The sequence below is a fragment of the Hyperolius riggenbachi genome, chromosome 6, assembly GCF_040937935.1.
Source record: "Hyperolius riggenbachi isolate aHypRig1 chromosome 6, aHypRig1.pri, whole genome shotgun sequence".
Classification (NCBI taxonomy): Eukaryota; Metazoa; Chordata; class Amphibia; order Anura; family Hyperoliidae; genus Hyperolius; species Hyperolius riggenbachi.
In genome coordinates this window covers 274,645,938-274,670,441 of record NC_090651.1, presented here as the reverse complement: position 1 = coordinate 274,670,441, position 24,504 = coordinate 274,645,938, and the positions used below count along the sequence as shown (strand labels likewise).

General features: G+C 41.1%; 1 protein-coding gene across 6 annotated transcripts in view; it reads left to right on the top strand.

Moving 5' to 3' along the window:
- The window catches only part of SIDT2 (SID1 transmembrane family member 2), a 104,907-nt gene that overhangs the window by 42,044 nt on the left and 38,359 nt on the right, over window positions 1-24,504 (top strand). For 5 of the 6 annotated variants that reach the window (XM_068240904.1, XM_068240902.1, XM_068240903.1 and 2 more), the window contains 8 exons: window positions 5,879-5,962; window positions 7,809-7,908; window positions 12,884-12,949; window positions 13,024-13,117; window positions 16,185-16,243; window positions 17,703-17,714; window positions 20,543-20,593; window positions 23,002-23,082. In XM_068240904.1, coding sequence (XP_068097005.1) covers window positions 5,879-5,962; window positions 7,809-7,908; window positions 12,884-12,949; window positions 13,024-13,117; window positions 16,185-16,243; window positions 17,703-17,714; window positions 20,543-20,593; window positions 23,002-23,082 — 547 coding nt within the window. The remainder of the gene's footprint in view (window positions 1-5,878; window positions 5,963-7,808; window positions 7,909-12,883; window positions 12,950-13,023; window positions 13,118-16,184; window positions 16,244-17,702; window positions 17,715-20,542; window positions 20,594-23,001; window positions 23,083-24,504) is intronic. The other variant, XM_068240908.1, reaches the window with a different exon arrangement.

Sequence of the window (24,504 nt, the reverse complement as noted above, 5' to 3'; positions counted from 1 at the left end):
GTCAAAGTGCAGCAATATCATTCTTTGAAACTACTGGACCCGGCGGGCTTGGGTAGGTTCAGTGGAGCGATCGTTAAATGTAACAAAGCACTCTTTAAACTAATTGAGCCCAGTGTAATTGGACTGCGTACGGTATGGCTGCATAGCGTGTGCAGGAAATTATAACCCTCCCTGTAGTCATTAAGCTGCGCTGCTGTAGCTGTGCAGCTTAGTGTGAATCATGCCCATAGTTAGGATATTATGGGCCTGAGCCCACTAATGCAGTTGTGTCCGCTTTTCAGCATCTGTAACATTGATGTCTTGCTGAAAAGCGGACACAACTGCGCACAACTGCGTTAGTGGGCTCAGGCCCTAAGATTAGTAATTTAGCCATTGTGTAATTGCATTCAAGTGCACACATCTACAGTGAGAACCTTCATTTAAAGTGTATTTGTAGTCACAGAAAAAGGACAGAATTGCTTTCCTTGCTACCACTGAAATCCAATACCCTTATTCTAATTTTTTCATTCTATCCCAAAAATTGCTTATATAACACATGTATTGTACTGTCCACGTTTTAATTTAAGTGAATGCTATTTAGGAAATTAAGAGAAATCTGTTCCTGGTGGGAACCATGTCTTTTGCCCACAGTTTAGGCTAAATCCTGATGTCATTTCTGCCCTTTACTTTTTTTTTTTCTTTCTCCTCCAATCGCTGATTCACCTCAGCCTTGCTTGTAAACAAGTGAGCAGGGGATCATGTTTCAGATAGGCAGCTAGGCAGGGAAATAAATGGAATATATTATAGATAAAAAGAACCCCTAGCATTCAACTGTTTGGCACTGACTACTAAAGGGCCAGTGCTCCTTAAAGAGACTCTGTAACAAAAATGTCATCCTTTTTTCTACCATCCTACAAGTTCCTAAACCTATTCAAATGTGCTCTGGCTTACTGCAGCACTTTCTACTATCACCGTCTCTGTAATAAATCAATTTATCTTTCCCCTGTCGGACTTGTCGCCCTGTGTCTTGAAGGCTGCCAACTCTTCCGTGCTGATCTGTTATGCACACCCCTCTCCAGGCCCCTCTATGCACACTCCAGTGTGTGTGTGTTATTTACACAAGCCAGCAGCGTCTCTGCTCTCTTATCAGTGAGAGAAGAGAGCTGGATAAAAATCCTCCTCTGTAATTCTGGGGATACACTGTACGTTTCTGTACTGTGCATCGACCAGCTGATCCGGCCAGCTGATAATACTGGCCCGATCAAGCTGCTCGACCCTTGCCTGCTCGATTCCCGCCTGCGGACAATGGCAGGGAATCGAGCGCTGATAAGAAAGCGGGGGCGAGCGGTAATCGATCCGTGCGGACGAGCGGGGACGCGGCTGGGGTCGATCCGGTGGCTAATCGAGCCGCCGGTCGACCCGTGTATTCCCGGCATTAGGCTGTGAAAGGAGCTGGCTGACGCATACTGAGGAATTAGACAGGGCAGAGCTGTCTGCAGAATGAAACGATCAGCCTGTCACTAGTATTCAGTGGATAAGAGCTGCAGGGGGACAGAAGGTAAACACACAAATGATCTCTTGAGATTCAAAACGCACGGGTATGTTTACTTTTGTGCGATTTTAACAATACAGATTCTCTTTAACCACTTTACCCCCAGCGGTATGGATTTCTCCGTCCCTTTTTCCACCTGTTAACACCAAGGGACGGAGAAATCCGCACCTGACGCCGCTCCCGCTGCTGTCCGCGCTCCCGCTCGCTCGTCCCCGCGCTTGTGCACGCCGCCGCCCGCTCGCCCGGAGATCAATGAACGGGAAAATCCTTTCCCATTTGTTGATCTCTGCCCCCCGCAATGATCAGCTGCTTCTACGAGAAGCCGCGATCATTGTGAGGGAAAAAAAAACAGTTTCCCAGCCTCCTAACCCTTCCTGCAAGTGTACTGCTTGCAGGTCGCATAAACAAAAAGTTACTGTGGCCAAATAGTAAAACTACACCCTAAAGCATTTTTCATATACAAATACATTACTTTTACACTAAAAATTAACTCATTACCTCCTACACTCCCCAATTTTTTTTTATTTATTTTTTTGTAATTAAAAAAAAAATTGAAAAAAAATTACAGTTAAAAAAATACATAAATAGTTACCTTAGGGACTGAACTTTTTAAATATTTAAGTCAAGAGGGTATAACACTGTTACTTTATAAACTATGGGCTTGTAATTAGGGATGGACGCAAAACTTAATAGACATAATTTAAACGGTTTTATAACCGGGACAAAAGGGCAAATTTCATGGGTTTTAATTACAGTAGCATGCATTATTTAAAAACTATAAAGGCCAAAAACTGAACAATAATAAAAAAAATGCCCACATTTTTTCCTATTTTCCCATTAAAACACATTTGCAATAAATTAATTCTTGGCATAATGTCCCACCTAAAGAAAGCCTAATTGGTGGCGAAAAGAACAAGATATAGTTAATTTTATTGTGATAAGTAATGATAAAGTTATAGACGAATGAATGGAAGGAGCGCTGAATGGTGAATATTACTCTGGTGCTCAAGGGGTAAAACCCCTCAGTTGTGAAGTGGTTAAGTATGTAATAACTCCAAATCTTAACAGCAGAAAAAGTTTTGAATGCAGGATTAGCTTTATCACCGAATACACTCAGATCAGTTGCTGTTGAAATTTGATTTAAAAAAACAATCTTGTTTGGGTTACTTGATAACTTGTGCTCTTCAGTTTTCCCGAGTCTTAAAGCAGAATTGTCAGCCACAAAACCAAATTGCATTTACCCTCTGCTCTGTGTTTATTATGTAGTCTACATGCAGGTTGCATTACAAACATTCCACTATAAACATAAATGTTTCTGCTGTAATGAATCTTACCAGTCAGCCCGGCTCTATTCTGGTACATTGCTGGGGAGAAAGAAGCTTATCTCTCAGCCCACATTCCTGCTACTGGCTGTCTGAGGGCAGTTCAGTGTGACACTAGGCTGAGAAGGGATAGAGCACACACACACACACACACACACACACACACACACACACACACACACACACACACACACACACACACACACACACACACACACACACACACACACACACACACACTACAATCTGTGCTGTGCTCACTTGTGTTTACAAAGCAAGCTAGATATGACAGTGCAGTTTCTAGCAGAAGGAAAGAAATATCAGGATTGGCTTCAGTCAGAGGCAGAGAAATGGAGAATGCCTGGAACAGTTCTCTTTTTATTTACTATATAGAATTCACTAATAGCAAAATGTGGGCAGTACAATACACATGTTATGTAAGTAGAATACGTATTTATGTACTTGTATATGTGTTATGTTTTTTTCCTGGGATAGTATGGCTGTTCCTGCTGCTTTAAGGTGCCTACTAACAGTACAATTTTCAGCAAAGAATCGCCCAGATAAGTATGATCAGAAATGAAATGTTGTAATGCATTAGTTATTTTACCATCAATGTACCAATCTGTGCTTTCTGTCCATCATAACAGATGGTAAAAACTTTTTCCAATTGTCTAAATTGTTGTTGACTTATCAAGTACATTCAAAATTGTTTGCGGTCAAATGGGGACATCACTAAAGTATTCTGATAATCCGATCGCCTTTATCTGATTGCTTGGGCGATTCTAAAAATGGTACTGTTAGTGGTCAACTTAAAGAGGAACTCCAGTGAAAATAATTTAATAAAAAAAATGCTTAATTTTTACAATAATTATGTATAAATGATTTAGTCAGTGTTTGCTCATTGTAAAATCTTTCCTCTCTCAGATTCACATTCTGACATGTATTACATGGTGACATTGTTACTGTGGGCAAGTTATGTAGCTGTTTCTAGCTGCTCTGGCTGTTACAGACAGCTTTAAACAGCCATTTCCTGTCTGTAAACATTGTTACATTGTGACAGTTTGCCCAGAGTACCGCGGTATTCAGAGCCTCTTGTGGGAGGGGTTTCAGCACAAAATTAGTCACACAGCGCCCCCTGATGGTCTGTTTTTGAAAATCATTGTATTTCTCATGTAAAAGGGGGTATCAGCTATTGATTGGGATAAAGTTCAATTCTTGGTTGGAGTTTCTCTTTAATGCTAGGTACACACAATGCGTTTTTTCGATTCGATTTTCCGGTCGATTTCCCGTTCTTATCTTTCCTTATTGATTTCCATTCACTTCTATTTGAAATCGACCAGAAAAAACAATTGAAAATAATATCAGACATGACGGAAATTATCGAACCATCTATCTAACACAAAATTGTATGGTGCATAGTCCCCAACCGTCCCATTTTCGTCGGGATTCTCCCGATTTTGGGGGGCTCTCCCGCTATCCCTGGTAAGAGCCCCCCAAGTCACGGGCGGCTGTCAGTATTGACAGCCACCTGTAGCAGGAGGAGAGCAGCGCAGTGGAGGGAAAGCGGTGGGCAGCGGCGGAGAAGGGGGCCATCCCCCCCCCCTTCTCTCACCTTAGGTGCTCTCCCTCCCTCGCTCTCTCCTCCGATGTGTGGCTGACTGGCGGTGGCGCTTGGCAGCGGGCGGGACTTACCTTCCGTGTCGCTCCAAGCGCCGGCCGGAAGTTCTGGTGCCGCTGCTCTGGTCTGGATCAGACCAGAGTAGTGGCAAATCATCCCGCGCCGGCGACGAGACCAGACGGAGGACACGGAAGGTAAGTTCCGCCCCTCTGCCAGCCACCGCACTTCATTCCGGAGGGGACAGCGAGGGAGGGAGAGCACCTTAAGGCGAGGGAAGGGGGAGATGGCCCTCCTTCTCCACCGCTGCCCACCGCTCTCCCTCTTCTCTGCTCCCCTCCTGGGGGGGGGGGGGGGTGGGACACCTGGCTAACTATTCTGGGGACATATACACCCTGGCTACATATACTGGGCACATATACCCCTGCCTACTTATACTGGGCACATATACCCCCTGGCTACATATACTGGGCACATATACCCCCTGGCTACATATACTGGGCACATATACACCCTGGCTACATATACTGGGCACATATACCCCCTGGCTACATATACTGGGCACATATACCCCCTGGCTACATATACTGGGCACATATACACCCTGGCTACATATACTGGGCACATATACACCCTGGCTACATATACTGGGCACATATACACCCTGGCTACATATACTGGGCACATATACCCCCTGGCTACATATACTGGGCACATATACCCCCTGGCTACATATACTGGGCACATATACCCCCTGGCTACATATACTGGTCACATATACACCCTGGCTACATATACTGGGCACAAATACACCCTGGCTACATATACTGGGCACATATACACCCTGGCTAATTATACTGGGCACAAATACACCCTGGCTACATATACTGGGCACATATACACCCTGGCTACATATACTGGGCACATATACACCCTGGCTACATATACTGGGCACATATACACCCTGGCTACATATACTGGGCACATATACACCCTGGCTATATATACTGGGCACATATACCGCTGACTATATATACTGGGGACATATTCCCCTGCCTACATATACTGGGGACATATATCCCTGGCTACATATACTGGGGACAACTGGCTGTCATTATGTGCATTTACTGGTGAAAAGCTGTCTCTTATTATGTGCATTTACTGGTGAAAAGCTGTCTCGATTTCTAATTTTAAAATGTTGGGAGGTATGATGGTGTGTACCTAGCATTAGAAAGGTCCGCTGTTTTTAGAAACATAAATGCTGTAACTGTATGTGTCAGCTTTATTTGAAGCCATTAGCACGTAAGCTGTTTTTCATTTGTAGATAATATTGTTACCTTTAGATAGCTAGTTAAACACACATGTTAACTTCCTTATTTATCTGCCAGGAATTTGTGTTTTTTCTTTCAGTGCCCTGTGTACGACCTTGATAATAATGTGGCTTTTACCGGCATGTATCAAACCATGACCAAGAAAGCTGCTATCACAGTACAGGTGACTATGTAAACTTACTTGCTTATTACATACACTTGAACATTATTAAGTCATTTATATTACTTCACACCTGTTTCTGGATATACTGCAGAGGCATAATGTACTTGGGCCTCTTTATAATGTATGGCAATCAGTGAATTCATATTTGTCCTATGTTCCCCAAGTTATAAGATTGCTGCTTTTGTAAAACCATATAGCTTATCCTTTACTATATATTAAAGCTGTTGATCTGCAGGGGCCACTTCCTGGTCACTTGAGATGATGTCAGAAGGGTGTGGCAGAAGAGCGGAGGGGTTTCAAGTGCTCCAAATCAACCCATCCTGGGTTTGTCTGAACTAGAAAAAGCCAAGCAATGAAAGTCATCCACACCGCCTCCACACTCCTGCTACAAATTGTCCCCCACACCAAGCACAGCCAAATATGAACTCTCATGCAGACCTGTTCTCCAGCCACCTGCTATGTGTGGGCCAGTGCACACCAAAAAGCGCTAGTGTAAAAGCAAACGCTTAACTTTTTTTTTGAAGTGATTTTTTTTTTTAAAGCCGATTCTAGGCATGTGCCCAGCGTTTTCTAAGCATGCCTATTGTTATTTGGAGTGTTTTGATGTAGCATTTTTGTTAAAGTAGAGCTGTAAACTGAACAGCTTCTGTAACAAAAACACTTGAAAAATCGCTCTGATCTATCGCTTTTCAAAGTGATTTTCTGCTTTCCTATCCTTAACATTGAGGCTGAATCGCCTCAGAAATCAGCAAAAATGCTGCAGGACCCACGTTTGGGAGAAAATCACATTGCTCCGGTGTGCTCCATCCCATTCAATTACATTAGCCAAACGCTATTTGAACCGCAAGCGTTTTATAAAGCGCTCAGAAGCGCTCTTGGTGTGCACCATCCCTGTGAGAGAGAAAGAATAAAGGATTTCTATCTGAACCAACAAACCAACATGCATTACATCACAAAGCAACAATAGTGACACAGACAGCAATAAAAACAAAAACCCACTTTAACAGTTTAGGCTATATGCTCACTTTTGCTTTACCCAATGAGACACCCATATGACAACTGATGCATTGCACTACAAAGCCATTACAAATATGCAACATGTTTTACCAGCGACATAGACAGCAATTTAAAACAGTTAAACATTCCGGCTACATGCATACTTTTGTGTGACCTGGTGAGACACTCGCATGACAAATCATGCATTACATCACATGGACAGTGCAAGTGCAGTGGCACAGACAACAATAAAAACCCACTAACGATGTAAGTTGGGAAAAAATGCACAGCAAAATTTGATAAGGATTGACAGGAGTCTCACTCCACATAGTTCACACCAAGGTTATACAGAAGATAGAGCAGCAGGGTGGGCAGTGCTGGCTTTACAAATAATAAATAAATTTCACAAAGCACAAGTACTGCAAAATGAGTTATGATTTTATGGCCCAAAACAATAGGGCTGTCTCGCCCAAGATGAAGTTAGTGCAGATGCTCTATGATGGGAACCTGGGAATTGCTTAGGGGGAACAAGAAACAGAACATTTATATTGCGCTTTTTCTCCTAGCGGACTCAAAGCGCTAGAGTTGCAGCCACTGCAATGTAAGCTTATTTTTTTTTTTATTTTTTTTTTTATTTTTTTTTTACATGTACAACATTACTTTGGAATACAGGCAGGTAAAACAACTATATGGCCAATAGGGAGTAGTGAGACAGGTGTTGGTTGTATTCAATGCCAGACTGTATTTCTACTTTAAGGTGTAATGCATCCATGTGTGCTGTTCACTTTCCCAAATATGACTTCCACCCTTTTTTTTTTTTTTTTTTTTGCCTTTTCCTGATAAATTTTAGAAAAAGGATTTTAACAAAGGTGGCTTCTATGTTGTGGTGGTTGTGAAGACAGAGGATGAAGCATGTGGGGGTGGTCTGCCTTATTATCCACTAAATCCAGGTAATCCTTTTCTGCCTCAAGTGCTAAGCCTGCTCGTGGCTTGTGTGGTGTGGACAGGAAAATGCTTTGGTTTCCAGTTTTAGCTAATTCATGTTAAATACGAACTGTAGTGAAAATGTCATGAATAAAATTTAGTTCGTTTTTTTTCACAATATTACAGTACTTTATAAATTGTTACGTCATCGATCACAATAACTCAACACACAGCTATTAATGTCTGAATTGCTGGCAACAAAAAAAAGGGTAAATCAAGTGTTTGGTAGTGGACAGAATACGGTGGGGCCTGCAGTACTTACCAAAAAATGTATATCTCCATCAATAACTCATATCAGACCATAATATGCAAAAGTATCAAAATTGAGTACATCCCCAAGTGGTGAATGTCAATATCTTGCCCAGTTAGACATTCTTCCTTCTCAAGGTTATGTTACACATTAAGGTTACAAGGTCTCAGGAGAGAATGGGGAGTGTGTTAAATTTTGTGTTATCACTCTAAAGCCCCATCTACACGATACGATTCTTTGTGCGATTCGATTATGATTCTATTTACGATCCGATTAAATCCGACTCGTCCGATCGGGATTCGATTTGCTATTGTTTTGCAATGGCAAATCGAATTGAATCGAATTGAATCCCGATCGGACATGTCAGATTTTTTTGGATCGTAAATAGAATCGTATCGTGTAGATTGTGCTTTACACTCATACTGGTCACTGGAAGTTCAACATGACTCAACATTGCACCTCATGGCAGAGAACTCTGAGGATCTCAAATACAGTTGTTGCTCTACGTAAAGATGGCTTAGGCTATAAGAAGATTGACAATACCTTTAAACAGAGCAGCAGCACGGTGACCAACACCACACAACAGGATATGTTCCACTAAAGGTGGCCATACACTCGTTAGATTAGCAGCAGATAGATCATCAGATAGATTTCTGATCTATCTGATGTGTCTAGGAACAGATTTCCAATAGATTTTAGTTTGAAATCTATTCAAAATCGATCTGATGGCATTTTTTGCCATCAGATTTCCATTAGGGCCAATGCAAAATGATAAGCAATCTCAACAGATCGACCTAGATTTTCCAGCCTTCCAGATCCATTGAAATCGATAGAAATAGGTCGATTAATCAATCGATTTGCAATCGACCAATTGATTTTTGATCGATCGGCCAAAAATCGGATGAGTATATGGGCCCCTTTAGTACAGGTTTCACCATGTTCAATCAAAGAAGCTATGCACAAAACTGTGATGTGTACTCACCTTTGTGAGATGTTGTATATATTTGTTGAAAAATTTGGTTCGGTATAGCTAAAAGTTCCACATTATCACTATTTCTAATCTACAATTGGTTTTCTTATGTTTTCTCTTTGTTGCTAAAAATTGTGGCACTTGCAATTTACACCAGGAAATTATGTTTTTGTTTTTTTTCTTTTGGGCAAGTGGATAAATTAAAGTACTTTGTAAAATCATCTTATCCTCTTTTAAGATGATTCAATTTACTGGCTAACTTTAAAAGGAATTGACGACTAATCTTTTGACTCAATATTTAGGTCTTTTTGCAGCTCTGTTTCCTAGGTAACGGAGTTTGAAAAAGTCCTATACATTGGATCAAAAGCTTTCTCCGAATTCTTGTAAAGTGAACCAATAAATGGTATCTTGACTTGCTTTAAATTAAAGGGACTCTGAACAGTGGAAAAAACAAATCTGGACTTACCTGGGGCTTCTTCCTGTCCCCAGCAGCCCGCGAGGTCTCTCGGAGTCCTCTTGGCCTTCTGGCAGCCCCGTTAGCCTGGTGACTTTGGGCAAAGTTGTGTGTAACTGCGCATGCGTGGCCCATCCGCGCACCTGGCTCGATCACACGCGCAGCACCATATGCCTCCTGCGCATGTGCAGTTCAGTCTTTCAAGAACTGCGCATGCGCAAGAGTCTTGCGGCGTGATCGAGCCGGTTGGGTGGACAGTTGGGCATGACTTTGGCCGAAGTCACCAGCCGAACAGGGGCCGCCAACAGAGGGGACCCAGAGGACGCCGAGGGACCTCACGGCCTACAGGGCCTGCAGGAAGCCCCAGGTAAGTCCAGATTTGTTTTTTTTTCACTGTTCAGGGTCCCTTTAACTGAAGCCAAAAATGATACACTACTTTACCTGTGATGTTAACTACACAATATACAAGTTCATGCATGTGCATCCATGTAGAACAGACCTATAGTTTTAGCTGGGTCATTTCACACGTGCTATAGTGCAGTGCACAACCCACTGCTGTATGCATTTATCCCGGACAGGGCACGTCTCTGCCATTCATAACTGGGAATGATAGCCATGCTGTACCGCAAAATTGTGCATTGCATTAGTGTTGTGCAACGCACCAATGTAATATGAAAGGGGCCTTTAGTAATTATGAAGGTTTACTGCAACACTTTTTATCTACAGAAAAAAAATACACTAGTAAACTTCTAAACATGACACAATAATTACTAGGAATTTAAATCATAATAATTTTAATGCATCATTGCATTGCTGCTCTGCTACTGAGCATTGGCAAGGGAGTGACTGGATGGTGTGCTGGTTAAGGGCTCTGCCTCTGACACGGGAGACCAGGGTTCGAATCTTGGCTCTGCCTGTTCAGTAAGCCAGTAATTCAGTAAGGAGTTCATTGGGCAAGACTCCCTAACACTGCTACTGCCTACTGAGTGCGCTCTAGTGGCTGCCTCGCAAGCGCTTTGAGTCCGACAGGAGAAAGGCGCTATACAAATACTGCCATTATTACTGCCATTATATTTGTCCTCTTACGCCATCTAGTGTTATTATAAGAGAACTGCACTGGCAGAGGTTTATTTAATTTCAAAATAGTCTTTTCACACAGTGGATTGTTCAGTTGGGGTTCACTCAGCACCTCAGGGGTCAGTGTCCATAACCCTTCTTGCTTCAATATTTGATGGTTTATTTGAGGCCAGTTTATAGAAAAAAGTGCACATTTCTCAGATTTTTCTCCTTTCAAGTTTAGGGACCACTCCACCGAAACAAAGTAAGTAGTTAAAATCTGTGAGAACTGACAGGGCTTTGACTGGTCCATCTCCACATGGTGGATTCTCCGTGTTTTCTTTGTTTTCAAAAGCATCTCCTGAACGGCAGTTGCTAAGTCTAACTGGCAAAATACTAATATACCAGACAGCCTCCCTAACGTCAGTTAGACTTAGCAACTGCCGTTCAGGAAATACTTATGGAAGCAAAACAAAAAAAACAGAATCCCCTATGAGGGGATGGGCTGGTTTAAAACTTGACGGTTCTGTCACATTTTAATTGCTTATTTTTTTTCAATGGAGTGGTCAGACTCTGCATGAAGGTGTGTGTGTGTGTGTGTGTGTGTGTGTGTGTGTGTGTGTGTGTGTGTGTGTGTGTACGTACGTACGTACATACGTACGTGTGTGTGTGTACGTACGTGTGTGTGTACGTGCGTTTTGTTTTTTACCCCTGATTGTTGTGAATGCTAAAAAAGAAAAATCTGTTGAAAATGTGCAAAACTTCCATAAGTTTTAGGTAGGGATAACACTTGAGGGAATTGCAGGAGTTTTTTCCCACAATGCGAAATTGCACTTAGACCTTGTTCAAAGTATAAATCATCAGCACTATCGCAAGCACTGAGCGATTTATTGAGCATTTTGAAAGTGCTTTTCCCTGCGCTTTTAGCTTAGAAAAGTACTTTTTGAAGCGCTTTTGCTGAGTGATTGAGATTTTCACTTGCTGACACCAGTCAGGAAGTGAACTCTTTGACCCGAAAAAGAATAAGTATAATTTATTGATTCTTAAAAGTGCTTGGGAAATCGCAATACAACGCGCTTTTTCCAGCGCATTGCGATTTCCCTATACTTTACACTGAGCAAAAACGCTTAGAAAATGGTACATGTAACGCGTTTGCAATTTGTCAAAAATCAAAACGCGCACATGTGAACACTCTCATAGGAAAACATTGCACAAGCTCTTTCAGGGCAATTTTCTAAAATTGCCAGTGCTTAAAAAAAATACGCAAACGCTCATAGTGTGAACAAGCCCTAAATGATTCCCTATGGACAATCACATTGAAGTGCTGTCAACTGAGTTTTTTCCCCCTCTTGCTCTGTTGCTTTTTCTCCTGCTGTCAGCTGGCTGCTGTCCAAATGTGCGGAAAACACAAAAAATCATCCACGAAAAAACTGCAACCGGTTTCCACTGGTTTATGTGCAAGTATGCAATACTTTCCAAGCAGACGGAGAAGTCCAAACCTTCACAAAAAGAGACCTGTGTGTAATCTGTTCCATTAGATAAATTCTATCTATAATCCCTGAGGCAGTCGAAATAGTCGGGGACCACCCACTTTTAGCTACCAGAGCTTTAGTAGCCTTAAACATTAAGGTGCGTACACACGTACTACTATAAGGAGCGACGGGTCCGTCAGACCCTCTCGCTGGGCGGGCGTTCCAGCGATAGCAGAGCGTGTGCACAGTATGTCGGCAGACTGATAAGGCTGTTTCTGAACGATCCGCTCGGATCATTCAGAAACCGTGTTATCTGTCAGCCATCAGACTGGCAGACTGTACACACGCTCTTCTATTGCTGGAATGCCCGCCCAGCGGGAGGGTCTGACGGACTCGTCGTTCATAATAAGAGTGCGTGTGTATGCACCTTAACACTAGGATACCACTATGGACTTAATCCAGAATTGCCAGAATTGGAGCCTGCCTGTGGAACAAACAGCCACCTCTGGGGTCTAAAGGGTTTAAAATATCGAAAACCTTCCAATTTTCGTGTGTGTGTGTGTGTGTGTGTGTGTGTGTGTGTGTGTGTGTGTGTGTGTGTCTCAGGTCCACCAACAGTGAGCCTGATCTCCTGTAAGGCCGCACCCTCTAAAATACTGGAACAAAATTCCATCCCTTCTAAATAAGTGGAAGTTTATGGCTTCTGACTAATCATACAATTTAATTTTTTATTTTTCAGATACCCCCATAGAACATGGAGATCGGCAGAAGGCACTGGAAGTCTTAGTGAGCCCAGCCATTAGCAGTATGTGAATGGAGTGAAGTGGGGATTAGTTTATCTGTCAGTTTACCTTGCTCATGTTGTCTTTCCTCTCTCAGGAACTACTTATGTTGGTGGCATGATGTTCTGTTTAGGTGTTTTCCTGTCTTTCTACCTGTTTGCACTACTTATATATTGCTGGGAGCAATTGAGGTAAGGCAGAAATCATCTAAGTTGTCAGTATCTGATTTATCAAAATTAAATTGAAAGTGATGTTAAGAATGGACCAGCATTGCAACATTAAACAGTACCTGAAGCGACATGATGCATGTTGAGATGCGTGTGAACATAGAGTGTTAGTCCTACTTTAGAATCTGCCTGTGTTTTTATTTTTTTTTATTGCAACAAACCAGTGCTTTGTGTGTGAAGTGCTGCAGCTATTCTAATAACTATTAAAGAAAACCTAAACTAAGAACTTCCTTGCTGCTCTATAAGTTAAGGAACAGCATAATAACCTTTAAAGAAAAACATTTGTTTGTTATAGCTGATACAACTCCTGCAATAAAGCTGCAGTGTATACTTCCTGCTTTCATGGAAGCAGGCATAGGGTTAATATCCTGTGTTTACAAATAAGCTGTTCTGCCAAACTAGCCAGCTAACACAGCTGAGAGATGAAATTCCAGTTTTTATTAGTCACAAATGAGGGCGATTAGACAAGCTAAACTCTAAATACACGGTGCATTTCTCTTGGTTTTCCTTCTGTCCTATGTAAGAGTTCAGGTCCACTTTAAGAGGCCATAAAACCGAGTAACTTACTATAGTAAGAAAGTGTTTCCACATTCAGGTCAGTATTCCTCTGTGTAGGTTCTGAATGAACAGCAGTAATGTAAGTTGGATATTCAGCTTGGTTCAGACCTCAAACTAAATGATCTAACCTTTGAATCCCCAATAAGTTACTCCCATATTCCAGGTAATTTCTATCTAGGTTTAGTTCTACAGATGCAGGTACTTATTTCATAAGTTTTTATTTAGTTACGGGTATGCAGTATACCACTTTTTCAGTTATATAATTATTAACCTGTTGAGTGTCATAAACCGATTAAATAATCTAGGTGCTCAGCTATCTACCCAAGTCATTTAACATTGTGACATGACACAAATCATGAGGTTGTTCTAAACTCACAGTTTACATGTAACTATTGCTTTTCATGCAGAAGATGGAAGCCTATATAAGCCATGCTTTGTCTCCGCTCTCCAGTTAGGCTATTTATGATCTTCTGTTTTTACAACAACAGACTTTGGAATTTAAAGAGGAAGCATAGAGAAAGGTGTACTGGCATAAGGCATGACAAATGTTATTGCTGCTATGCTCTTACCAGTATATAGTGCAGACCACTATTCTGCAGCACTTTACAGAATACATCAAATAAATAAATCTCTTAACTATTCCTCAGTGGGGGTTTCAATCGTGTGTGCCTAATTACAGTTTGGATAGAGACCAGTGGTGTTGCTTTTCTGATTCCTATGGTTATTGCCCTGAAGTTATGTGTCCCTATATTAACCCATTAGCAGCTTCAATAGATTTATCTCGTTTCATATACCGTAAGTGCACTGCTGTTGAACTCAATTGGCAAAACTCGTTGTGCTGTAAATTCTTGGAATGCTTTGAAATCTCATTGAGCTGGCAGGAAATATAGAAACTAAAAGCAGAAGTTCCCTTTATTGTCTCACACTGCCTCCTAGTGACAAGTGACCATAAATACACATTACAGCATTACTAATTGGAAGCAAGGAAATGTAACAAATAAGACATTTTTAAAAAATGTGCTAAAATAAACTGGCCTGGAGCACCTGCAAACCTTCAAATAAATTGCCTGCTAAAGGAACACAATTTCTGAAGTCAGCACACCTGGTCTAATCCTGGTCTAATCTTCAGGACCACCTCTAAGTATAGCACTGCAAGTCCTCAAACATATTAAACTGTGGAGGACAAGCCTACCTCTGTGCTGAATTATGTTTTGATCCATTCCAGACCTCTTCTATTGTAGTGCAATCCTCTATGGTCCACAACCAGCCCTGGCTATCATTGCACTGTGTAATGTCCCTTTTTTTTGTTATTGAGCCTATAAATGTAATATTTTATTTGTGTGTTTTCAAAATATACCTCAGTTGTATGAATTTGTACTTGTCACTTGATGTCCTTATTGTACAGAGTGTTTAAAATGTACAGCACTACAGCAGATGTTGGCGCTATATAAATAATACGTTCTAGTGCAATGTCAGTCACATTGAGCTAACTTGGCTCACTCATAAAAACAACCAATCGCCATTTCTGTTCAAATTGTAACTCTCCTAGAAACAAGTGCTGTTTATATGATGCCCATTGGTTGTTCACAACAAATGGTTAAGGGCCCACTACCGATCCAGTTCCCTGAATGATCCACCGTCCGATCTGATCATTGCAAATAGTTGGAAAGGGATCGTTTGGACCCACTAACAGGGGAGATAAGTAATATGATCAAACAATGGAACAATTGTTCTTTGTCGATCAGCACCAGTAACGGTACCCGATCTGATTGGGAGATTGAATCATTAATAGGCACCTTAAAGAGACTCTGTAACAATTTTTTCAGCCTTAGTTCTTCTATCCTATGAGTTCCTATGCCTGTTCTAATGTGCTGGGGCTTACTGCAGCTCTTCCTAATTACACTGTCTCTGTAATAAATCAATGTATCTTTCCTCTGTCCTGTTTGTTGGGCTAAGGCTTTGTTTGTGTGGAATGTGCAGGGCTGCTTGTGATTGGTAGAAGCGATACACACCCTCTGCAGGCCCCCTGCATACTCACACACTATGCTTAGCTGAGCCTATTAGAAGCTGGTTAGTTTGTTTGTAAACATTGCCTAAAACTGTTAATTACAAGCCAGGATTGCAGCAGAGAGTGGCAGAAACAGCACAGAGGGGCACAGGAGAAAATAAGGAATAGAATGGTATGCTTTTTAGTGTAAGAATATTAGAGTACAGATTCTCTTTAAGAAGCTGACTTACAGATTGCTACGGTGAGGATTTAGTTTACTTTATAAAATTAACCTTCAGGATCATTATAGTAAACTACATAAGTGGTCAAACACTACTCTGATTTCTTACTGTGAGCCGTTAGGCACTAACAGTCGCCGATCCGCCATGTTGTGTCTGCTGATCTCTTACCATGTGCCAGTCAGTTGGAATATTGCTGTACTCTTCCATATGCCATGTAACAGCATTGTGTGTTATTTGCATACAGATGTAACAAGAAAGAATCAGGTCTCCTGCATTCTGTGGGAACTCTGAATGATGAAACAGGTAAAATAATCCATTCCTGTTCTGCATGTATGGTGTACTTAAAGGGGAAAATAGTTATAGTGGATCCTTTTCTCTGTGTAAATATATACCGCAGATAATCTGTTGTTCCATTATTGTACTCTGCTTCATTCTGTACTGTTATGTGAATTCTCACCCATCCCAAGTCTCTCCTTTTCTGTGCATTCTAAGTCCTCCGAAGTCCGGAGAGGTGCTGAAGCTGTGTGTAGCTAAAGTATAAGAAACACAGAGTATCCCTCAACTGACTCTCAATAAAACTTAACTTTCAATAAAATGTTAAAAGAGATATATTGGTTGATGCTGTATAAATGAACTTGCAAGTAATGCAGGACCCGCTATGTCAGCAAATATAATGGTAGCAGCCGCTACACAGGTCTTTTTGCATTACAAGTAAATATAAAGTTACACTACCCCCACCAAACAACCCGACATGTTTCACTTCTACATGAAGCTTTTTCAAGGGAAGGTTTTTAGCTGTCATTATGTTATGAGCCTATAGGCTATATGTGTACTTGATTTTAAGAATGTAACTTTGCACCTTATCACTATTAGCACTGTCTTTGCACTTTTCCCTTGAAAAAGCTTCATGTAGAAGTGAAACATGTTGGGTTGTTTGGTGGGGGTAGTGTAACTTTATATTTACTTGTAATGCAAAAAGACCTGTGTAGCGGCTGCTACCATTATATTTGCTGACATAGCGGGTCCTGCATTACTTGTAAGTTCATTTATACAGCATCAGCCAATATATCCCTTTTAACATTTTATTAAAAGTTAAGTTTTATTGAGAGTCAGTTGAGGGATACTCTGTGTTTCTTATACTCTTGTTCAGGTTCTGTTGTATTATTGTAGCTAAAGTACACAGCTGTCAGTCAGAGTGCAGCCAGAGATGGAAGGAACTGCAGAAGGTAAATTAATGCTGATGGAGGGGGAAACGACCCAGAATGCACAGCAAGGGCTGAGACTTCCTCCTCATTTGCTTCAGGACATAGCTGGAACTGGAGGATGAACTAGGTCTATATAATGGTGCCCATACATGGTACAATTTTTTTCATTTTTTTTATTAGATAATTTAGTTTGATTATTCTGTTAGATCGAATATAAAGATTTTTGCAACATATCCGATCTGATTTTTATTGAAAAAAAGGGATAACCGGCTTTTCTTGATCGAAATAAGAGATTCTTTGCGATTTAAACGTTTTGGTCAAATACAATAAAAATGTTAGATTTTCCAGTTTATCGTGTATGGGCACCATAACACTGACTAGATGCTTTATTTGCTGAACACAAACTGCTGATATGTGTTTATCTACGTACAGTAGATTGCATACAGGAAATTGCTTTTTTACTGTTGACATTAAATGTAACGGATATTCTTGGATGTTATGTGTGATGTAACCCATAGTCATTTCTTTTCCCTGCTTCTGATGACCGCTGTGTGCAGCCTCACTGCTCGGTAAGATGGTTTGGTAGATGTGGCAGAGGGAGCACTGCATGTTCTTCAGAGTGATTGATAAATCCACAGCTATTCATACTTGATACTGTTTCTGCATTGCCCAACCACTTATTCACTTATTCAAAGCATTGATTTATCCTTGTATGGTTGCACTCTAGTAGCCACATTTTTAAAGGGAAACTCCACATTTGTGCAAAAAAAGAGCATTTCTCTCTAGATTAGTTCTTTGTGTTATAAGGATTTTTGGAAACATTTTTCCAGGTTTTTAGACCTCTATAATATGAGAGGCGGAAGGCAGTGAAATTACCGCCTGTCACCTACTCCATACTCTGGCCAGGAGCTTGTAGACAGGTGGTACACTTATGGAGGCGCATCTGAGTGCCGGTGTGGCCATACTCGGACACAACTTCTGCTGCTGGTAATGCCACTGTGCTAATCACTGACAAGGGTGAGGTTTCAGATACTTCCATTCTGCTGCATTTAAATTGCACCTGAAACGCTTGGTTCCCACTTGTGTAGAATTTTGGTTTGGTACATTTTCTACACATCCTCTCAAATCAGGAAGTGGATCCGAACCCAGTTATTTTGTTGCCTTTCAGAAATGGGAATGACATTCAGGTACACAGCTGTTATGATCAAACCCATTCTTGCCAAAAATAAAAGAAATACAACCTCAATTTAATCACTTTAAACGTAATGATAATGGCTACGTTTATTAGAGTTTACATCCTGCTTTGTGCAGCAAGATAGACATTTAGAAGTATTTTGTATCCCAAAGACAGTTCTGTTGATATGGTTGCCCACAAAGTTTGGCATGAAACATTTTTGGGGAAACTTTTAATAATGTTGAATTATGGCCTGGATATCATTGATATATAGGTATCTTTTTAAATTAAAGTGGAGTTCTGCTTTAAGCTGGCCTAGCACTGCAATTTTCTTTCAGTACTTGAGTGAGTTTCACAAGAAATTATGCCATATTAAAGTTTTGTCGCCACCCAAAAATACATTCTGGAGAAGTTTGGCTACTACTGTGTTTAAGGGAGAATGCAGGGCAATGTGCAACCAGTTATTAATACTATAGATCATATCCATGAATGTATTGGCATCAGGATCATATGGCACTTGTTGCATGTCATCTCCTTGAATGGGAAGAGTTTGGTACCTGGGTGTCACTATAACCTATTTATTAACCTAGAGTTTTTTGTTTTAACAAGATTTCAGAAAAATATAAATAAAAGTGTTCAGAAAAGTGAGTCTAATTTAAAGATTTGACGAATGGCATTCCAAATTGCACAGACCTAACAGAACAAAGTCAGCCTGTGTACACAATAGCATATGTTATTCACGCTTGATATGCTTTGTGATCTCATCAGTTGGGCTTTTCCACTTTTCTGAACTTATGATTACTAACCTATATCAAACCCAAGAGGCAGAGGCCCCTATGCAATTCACTTTTTCTCCTGAGTTTTCTCCTAGGGGATATTTTCACACCTTGTCAATCAGCCTTTTAAACCACCAGCAAGTAAGAAAATACTCAACTACTTTTGGTACTTTTTCAATTGCAAAATGCTGAAAAGTTATTTTAAAGAGACTCTGAAGCCTCCAAAAAATGAGTTTTTTTACTTTAAAATCCTCTAACATAATCGCCCCACCTAAAACACCGCATCCCCGCGTCTGAAAACGTAATTAATCACCCCTAACTCCCGGGGGGGAAAAATCCACAACTTTCCTGGTCGTGGATTTTGCTGCCCGGGGAGGCAGAGCTTTGGGCTGTAGCTCTGCCTCCATGCGGGTCAATATGCACCGATCGCTGCCTCTCCCCGCCCCCTCTCAGTGAAAGAAGACTGAGAGGGGCGGAGAGAGGAGGCGATCAGCGCAGATGGATGCGAGTAGATGCAGAGCTACAGCCCAAAGCTCTCCCTCTCCAAAATCTGCCCCGGGGAGTTTGGGCTGATTGATCGAGTTTTCAGCCGTGGGTATGCAGCGTTTCAGGTGGGGCAATTACGGTATGTTAAAGAAGTTTTTAAAGTAAAGCCAAGTTGGAGAGCCAAGTTTGCAGATCACTGACCTAGGAGAAAAAGTTAATTGCATTTGGGCCAGAGGGCCTCATTCAATTCACTTTTTTTCTGAAGTTTTCTAGGTGATCTGTTCACACCTTATCAATAAAGTGCATTTGAAGCCACCAGCAAGCATTCCTTTCACACACCTTTTGGTACTGGCAAGTTATTTTAAACAGAAAATAAGAACTTAAGAGAAAAAGTGAGTTGTATAAGGGCCAGGGTGGAGTTTTTATAACCTGTAGTGCTAATCACACATGCAGCATCCTAACAGAAGGCTCTTTGGCCAATCCTACTTATTCATTAAATACAGTATGAAGTGACGTAACTGAATGAATGCATGTCAATAAATGATATGCACTGCGGTATGGTTGGCCAAAGATTGCACAGTTAGACTGCCATGTTTGTGGCCAGTGTGAAGTATTGTCTTACAAAGTCATGCTACCCTCTGTTACCTACAGACATGAAGTAAAATAGGACGACCACTGAAAAAGCTAATTAACATTTTTGCTTTGCTGACAGGCAGGTTTTTAGTATTTGTGATCTTTTATTGATAATTATTTTAGTCCTTTTTTTCTATTGGTGTTTCCTGACAAATCTCTTCCATGGTGTTGTACACACAGCACCACTAGATGGCATGACCTTTTATTATTGCTGGCCAGGTCTGTTGAGAAGGATAGTGCATGACATGCCTAGTTATTCCTTCATGTCTGTGGGTACTCGAGGAGCCTCTTCAACTTCTCTCTCTTATCATGTTATCTTTGTTTACAGGAAAGTCACCAGTATCACAAAAGTATGACGGCTGTGTGTATGGCTCACTGGGTACGTTGAATCCAAGAATTATGGATGGCGTGGAGTATGTGTCTACGTGTGCGTGTGAAAATAAAAATATATATATATATATATACTGTATATATGTATGTATGAGTGTGTGTATAATCATGCATGCATACATACGGTACATACAGACAAGTGTTAAAGTGGCCATACATCGAGCGATTTGGCTGTGCGATCAACCATTCGATTCGATCATTTTATAGAGTCGAGAGGGAATCGAGTGTGTTACAGAACTCCCAATCGATGAAAAGTGGCTATCATGTCGAATCGACCAGCTTGGTTGATCGAGCAGGAAGCAAGATATCAGTCTATCGTACAGGAATTGGCTACTGTTCACATGTCATTCGATCAACTCATCAATTTTTGCATTCAGAGCATTGAGGCACAACATTGGTCAGATTGATTAGTGAAGTTGAATCGCATAGGATATCGTTTGAAGTGTGTGGGTCACCAGTCGATCGACTTTCGATCAACCATACTGAAGTCGATACCTTAAAGGATACCCGAAGTGACATGATCAGATAGACATGTGTATGTACAGTGCCTAGTACACAAATAATATGGTGTTTTTTTCTTTTTCTGCCTGAAAGAGTTAAATATCAGGTATGTAAGTGGCTGACTCAGTCCTGACTCAGACAGGAAGTGACTACAGTGAGACCTTCACTGATAAGAAATTCTCCTTTTTACCTCTTTCTTGCTCTCAGGAGCCATTTTCAGCTAGGACAGTGTTTTATGCTGGATACACACGGTGCATTCCCGCACTCGATGCGCCGCTCGATTCGCGTCGACTTGATTATTTCCGAGCTCATTTCGATGATTGTTAGGTCGATTCACAGATAAAGTATGTCAAATCGACCTAACGATCCATCGAAACGCGAATCGGACATGTCGGAAATAATCGAGTCAACGCGAATCGAGCGGCGCATCGAGTGCGGGAACGCACCATGTGTATCCAGCATTATAGTTCGAATTTCTTATCAGTGAGGGTCACACTGTAGTCACCTTCTGTCTGAGTCAGCCACTTACATACCTGATATTTAACTCTTTCAGGCAGAGAAAGAAAAAAAGGAACACACCATAGTTTTTTGCTGTGCTAGGCACTGTACATACCCATATCTATCTCATCATGTCACATGTCACTTCGGATATCCTTTAATAAAGTCGATTGCTTTGTCAATTGAATCAGAATCACTAGATGTATGGCTACCTTTAGGCCTCTTTCACAGTGGGACGTTAAAGTCGCACGTTCTAAAAATGTATAACGCAGACTAACGCACAGCAATGCAAAGTCTGTGCGACAGTCACAGTGCACACGTTGCGTTGTGTGTAACGTGTAGCAATATTTAGAAAGTGCTGCATGCTGTGCGTTTAGCAATAAATTTGCTGCGTTATGTGTGTTGCACATGCTCAGTAATGTTTTTTTTTAAATGTAACGCATGCGCCATTTTCGTTCCATCAGTATGCGACGAAAACGGAGCACCTAGAGACACATAATGCAGTGCAAAATAACGTCCTATTTCATAACCTACATGCGCTGCATTAGGGGCAGGTTGTGCGACCTTGACGTCGCATCAAACGCAATGTCCCACTGTGAAAGAGGCCTTAGTGTGCCTGTGTATATCTATCTGCATCTTAATATAGCACCATTTATAGCTTGTAGGACTTTACAGGCAATAGTTTGGTGGAGAGGATTTCCTTTTCTCTTTCCTATTTCTTACAGCGGAGGTAGAGAAAGAAGCAGGCAGGTCTAGCAAGCAGCTGATAGCAGGATTGGTTCTCTACAAACATCTGTAATTCTTTTCATGATGATCTTCATAATGTCATGGGTTCTTAATTTATTGTTTTAGAAATGTCAGGAACCAAGTCCGACGAAGGCTGATTATTAGCCGAAAGTTTACTGTTTATTTATCTCTAAGTTAGCCAATAAATGGTATCATTCTGATTCAAAACTCTTTGAAAACTCTTTGAAAGTTCCAAACTGTAACCAAAATTACTCTCTTTGAAAAACTGTAGCATAAATGGTCACCCTACAGTGAGAGGATGCTAAACAGAATTGAAGGACAAGCTCTGCCACACCCTAATCCTGCTTGGTACACTGATTGCACAGCATGGAGGGAGGATTGAATTGGGAAAGTTTTCCCACAGCAACCGGAGACCCATCCCACATAGGAAAAATATTCAACCTTTGGAACAGGGATCATAGATCATGTGACCACTGTTTTCAAATTCAGGTAGTCAGAAGCCTTATTTTACAAAGTTAGAGCTATGGGAAGACTTTTAACAAAGTACTGTGCAGCGATGCTGTTATTTTTTTACACTAAAAAATCTAGTTACAGGCAGCAAAAACCTATTTTCCTAAACAGATGTTTTTCACACTCTTGTTATTTATGCAGCAGAGAACAGCTCAGTGGCCAGTCCAGAAGATTGTACAGACAGTCTGGTATCCTCTGCAGAAGCCACGTACAGCTATACAGGTAACATTGTACATAGTGTATACATGCCATCAATACCAAAATATTACATATGTGGTTGTGACATATGCGTAGTAGCGATAGTATATAGAACTTTCCTGCAACCTCATATTCATGAAAAACACTCCCCAGGTTACATTATATCGGATTCTGCAAGGAAAAAAAAAGACACAACAGCAAACAAGCCCTGCAACCCAAAGTTCATCTTTAAAGGGAGACTTACAGTGGCTTGCAAAAGTATTCGGCCCCCTTGAAGTTTTCCACATTTTGTCATATTACTGCCACAAACATGAATCAATTTTATTGGAATTTAACATGAAAGACCAATACAAAGCGGTGTACACGTGAGAAGTGGAACGAAAATCACACATGATTCCAAACATTTTTTACAAATAAATAACTGCAAAGTGGGGTGTGCGTAATTATTCGGCCCCCTTTGATATGAGTGCAGTCAGTTGCCTATAGACATTGCCTGATGAGTACTAATGACTAAACAGAGTGCACCTGTGTGTAATCTAATGTCAGTACAAATACAGCTGCTCTGTGAGGGCCTCAGAGGTTGTCTAAGAGAATATTGGGAGCATCAACACGATGAAGTCCAAAGAACACACCAGACAGGTCAGGGATCAAGTTATTGAGAAATTTAAAGCAGGCTTAGGCTACAAATAGATTTCCAAAGCCTTGAACATCCCACGGAGCACTGTTCAAGCGATCATTCAGAAATGGAAGGAGTATGGCACAACTGTAAACCTACCAAGACAAGCCGTCCACCTAAACTCACAGGCCAAACAAGGAGAGCGCTGATCAGAAATGCAATCAAGAGGCCCATGGTGACTCTGGATAAGCTGCAGAGATCTACAGCTCAGGTGGGGAAATCTGTCCATAAAATTAGTCGTGCACTGCACAAAGTTGGCCTTTAGGGCCCTTTCACACTAGAGGGCTTTTTCGGCGTTTTAACGCCACGGCCAAAGTGGGAGTTTTCCAAGGTAAAATGAAAGTCCATAGACTTTCATTTTACCTTTCACATCTAACGCTGCGTTTTGGAGCGTTGCGTTTCAACGCTCCCAGGCGCTTTTTCTGGGCCTACCGCTGCGTTTCTTATTTCAATTGATAGTGATGTATTGGCGTTAAAACGCTTTGAAAACGCCTTCAAAACGCCTGCAGCCAAAACGCAGCGTTTTAGCCTTTTTACTGCTGCCTGTAGTGTGAAAGAGCCCTAAAAGACTGGCAGCTGTAATTGCAGCAAAAGGTGGTTCTACAAAGTATTGACTCAGGGGGCTGAATAATTATGCACACTCCACTTTGCAGTTATTTATTTGTAAAAAAAAAAATGCTTGCAATCATGTATGATTTTAGTTCCATTTCTCACGTGTACACCACTTTGTATTGGTCTTTCACATGGAATTCCAATAAAATTGATTCATG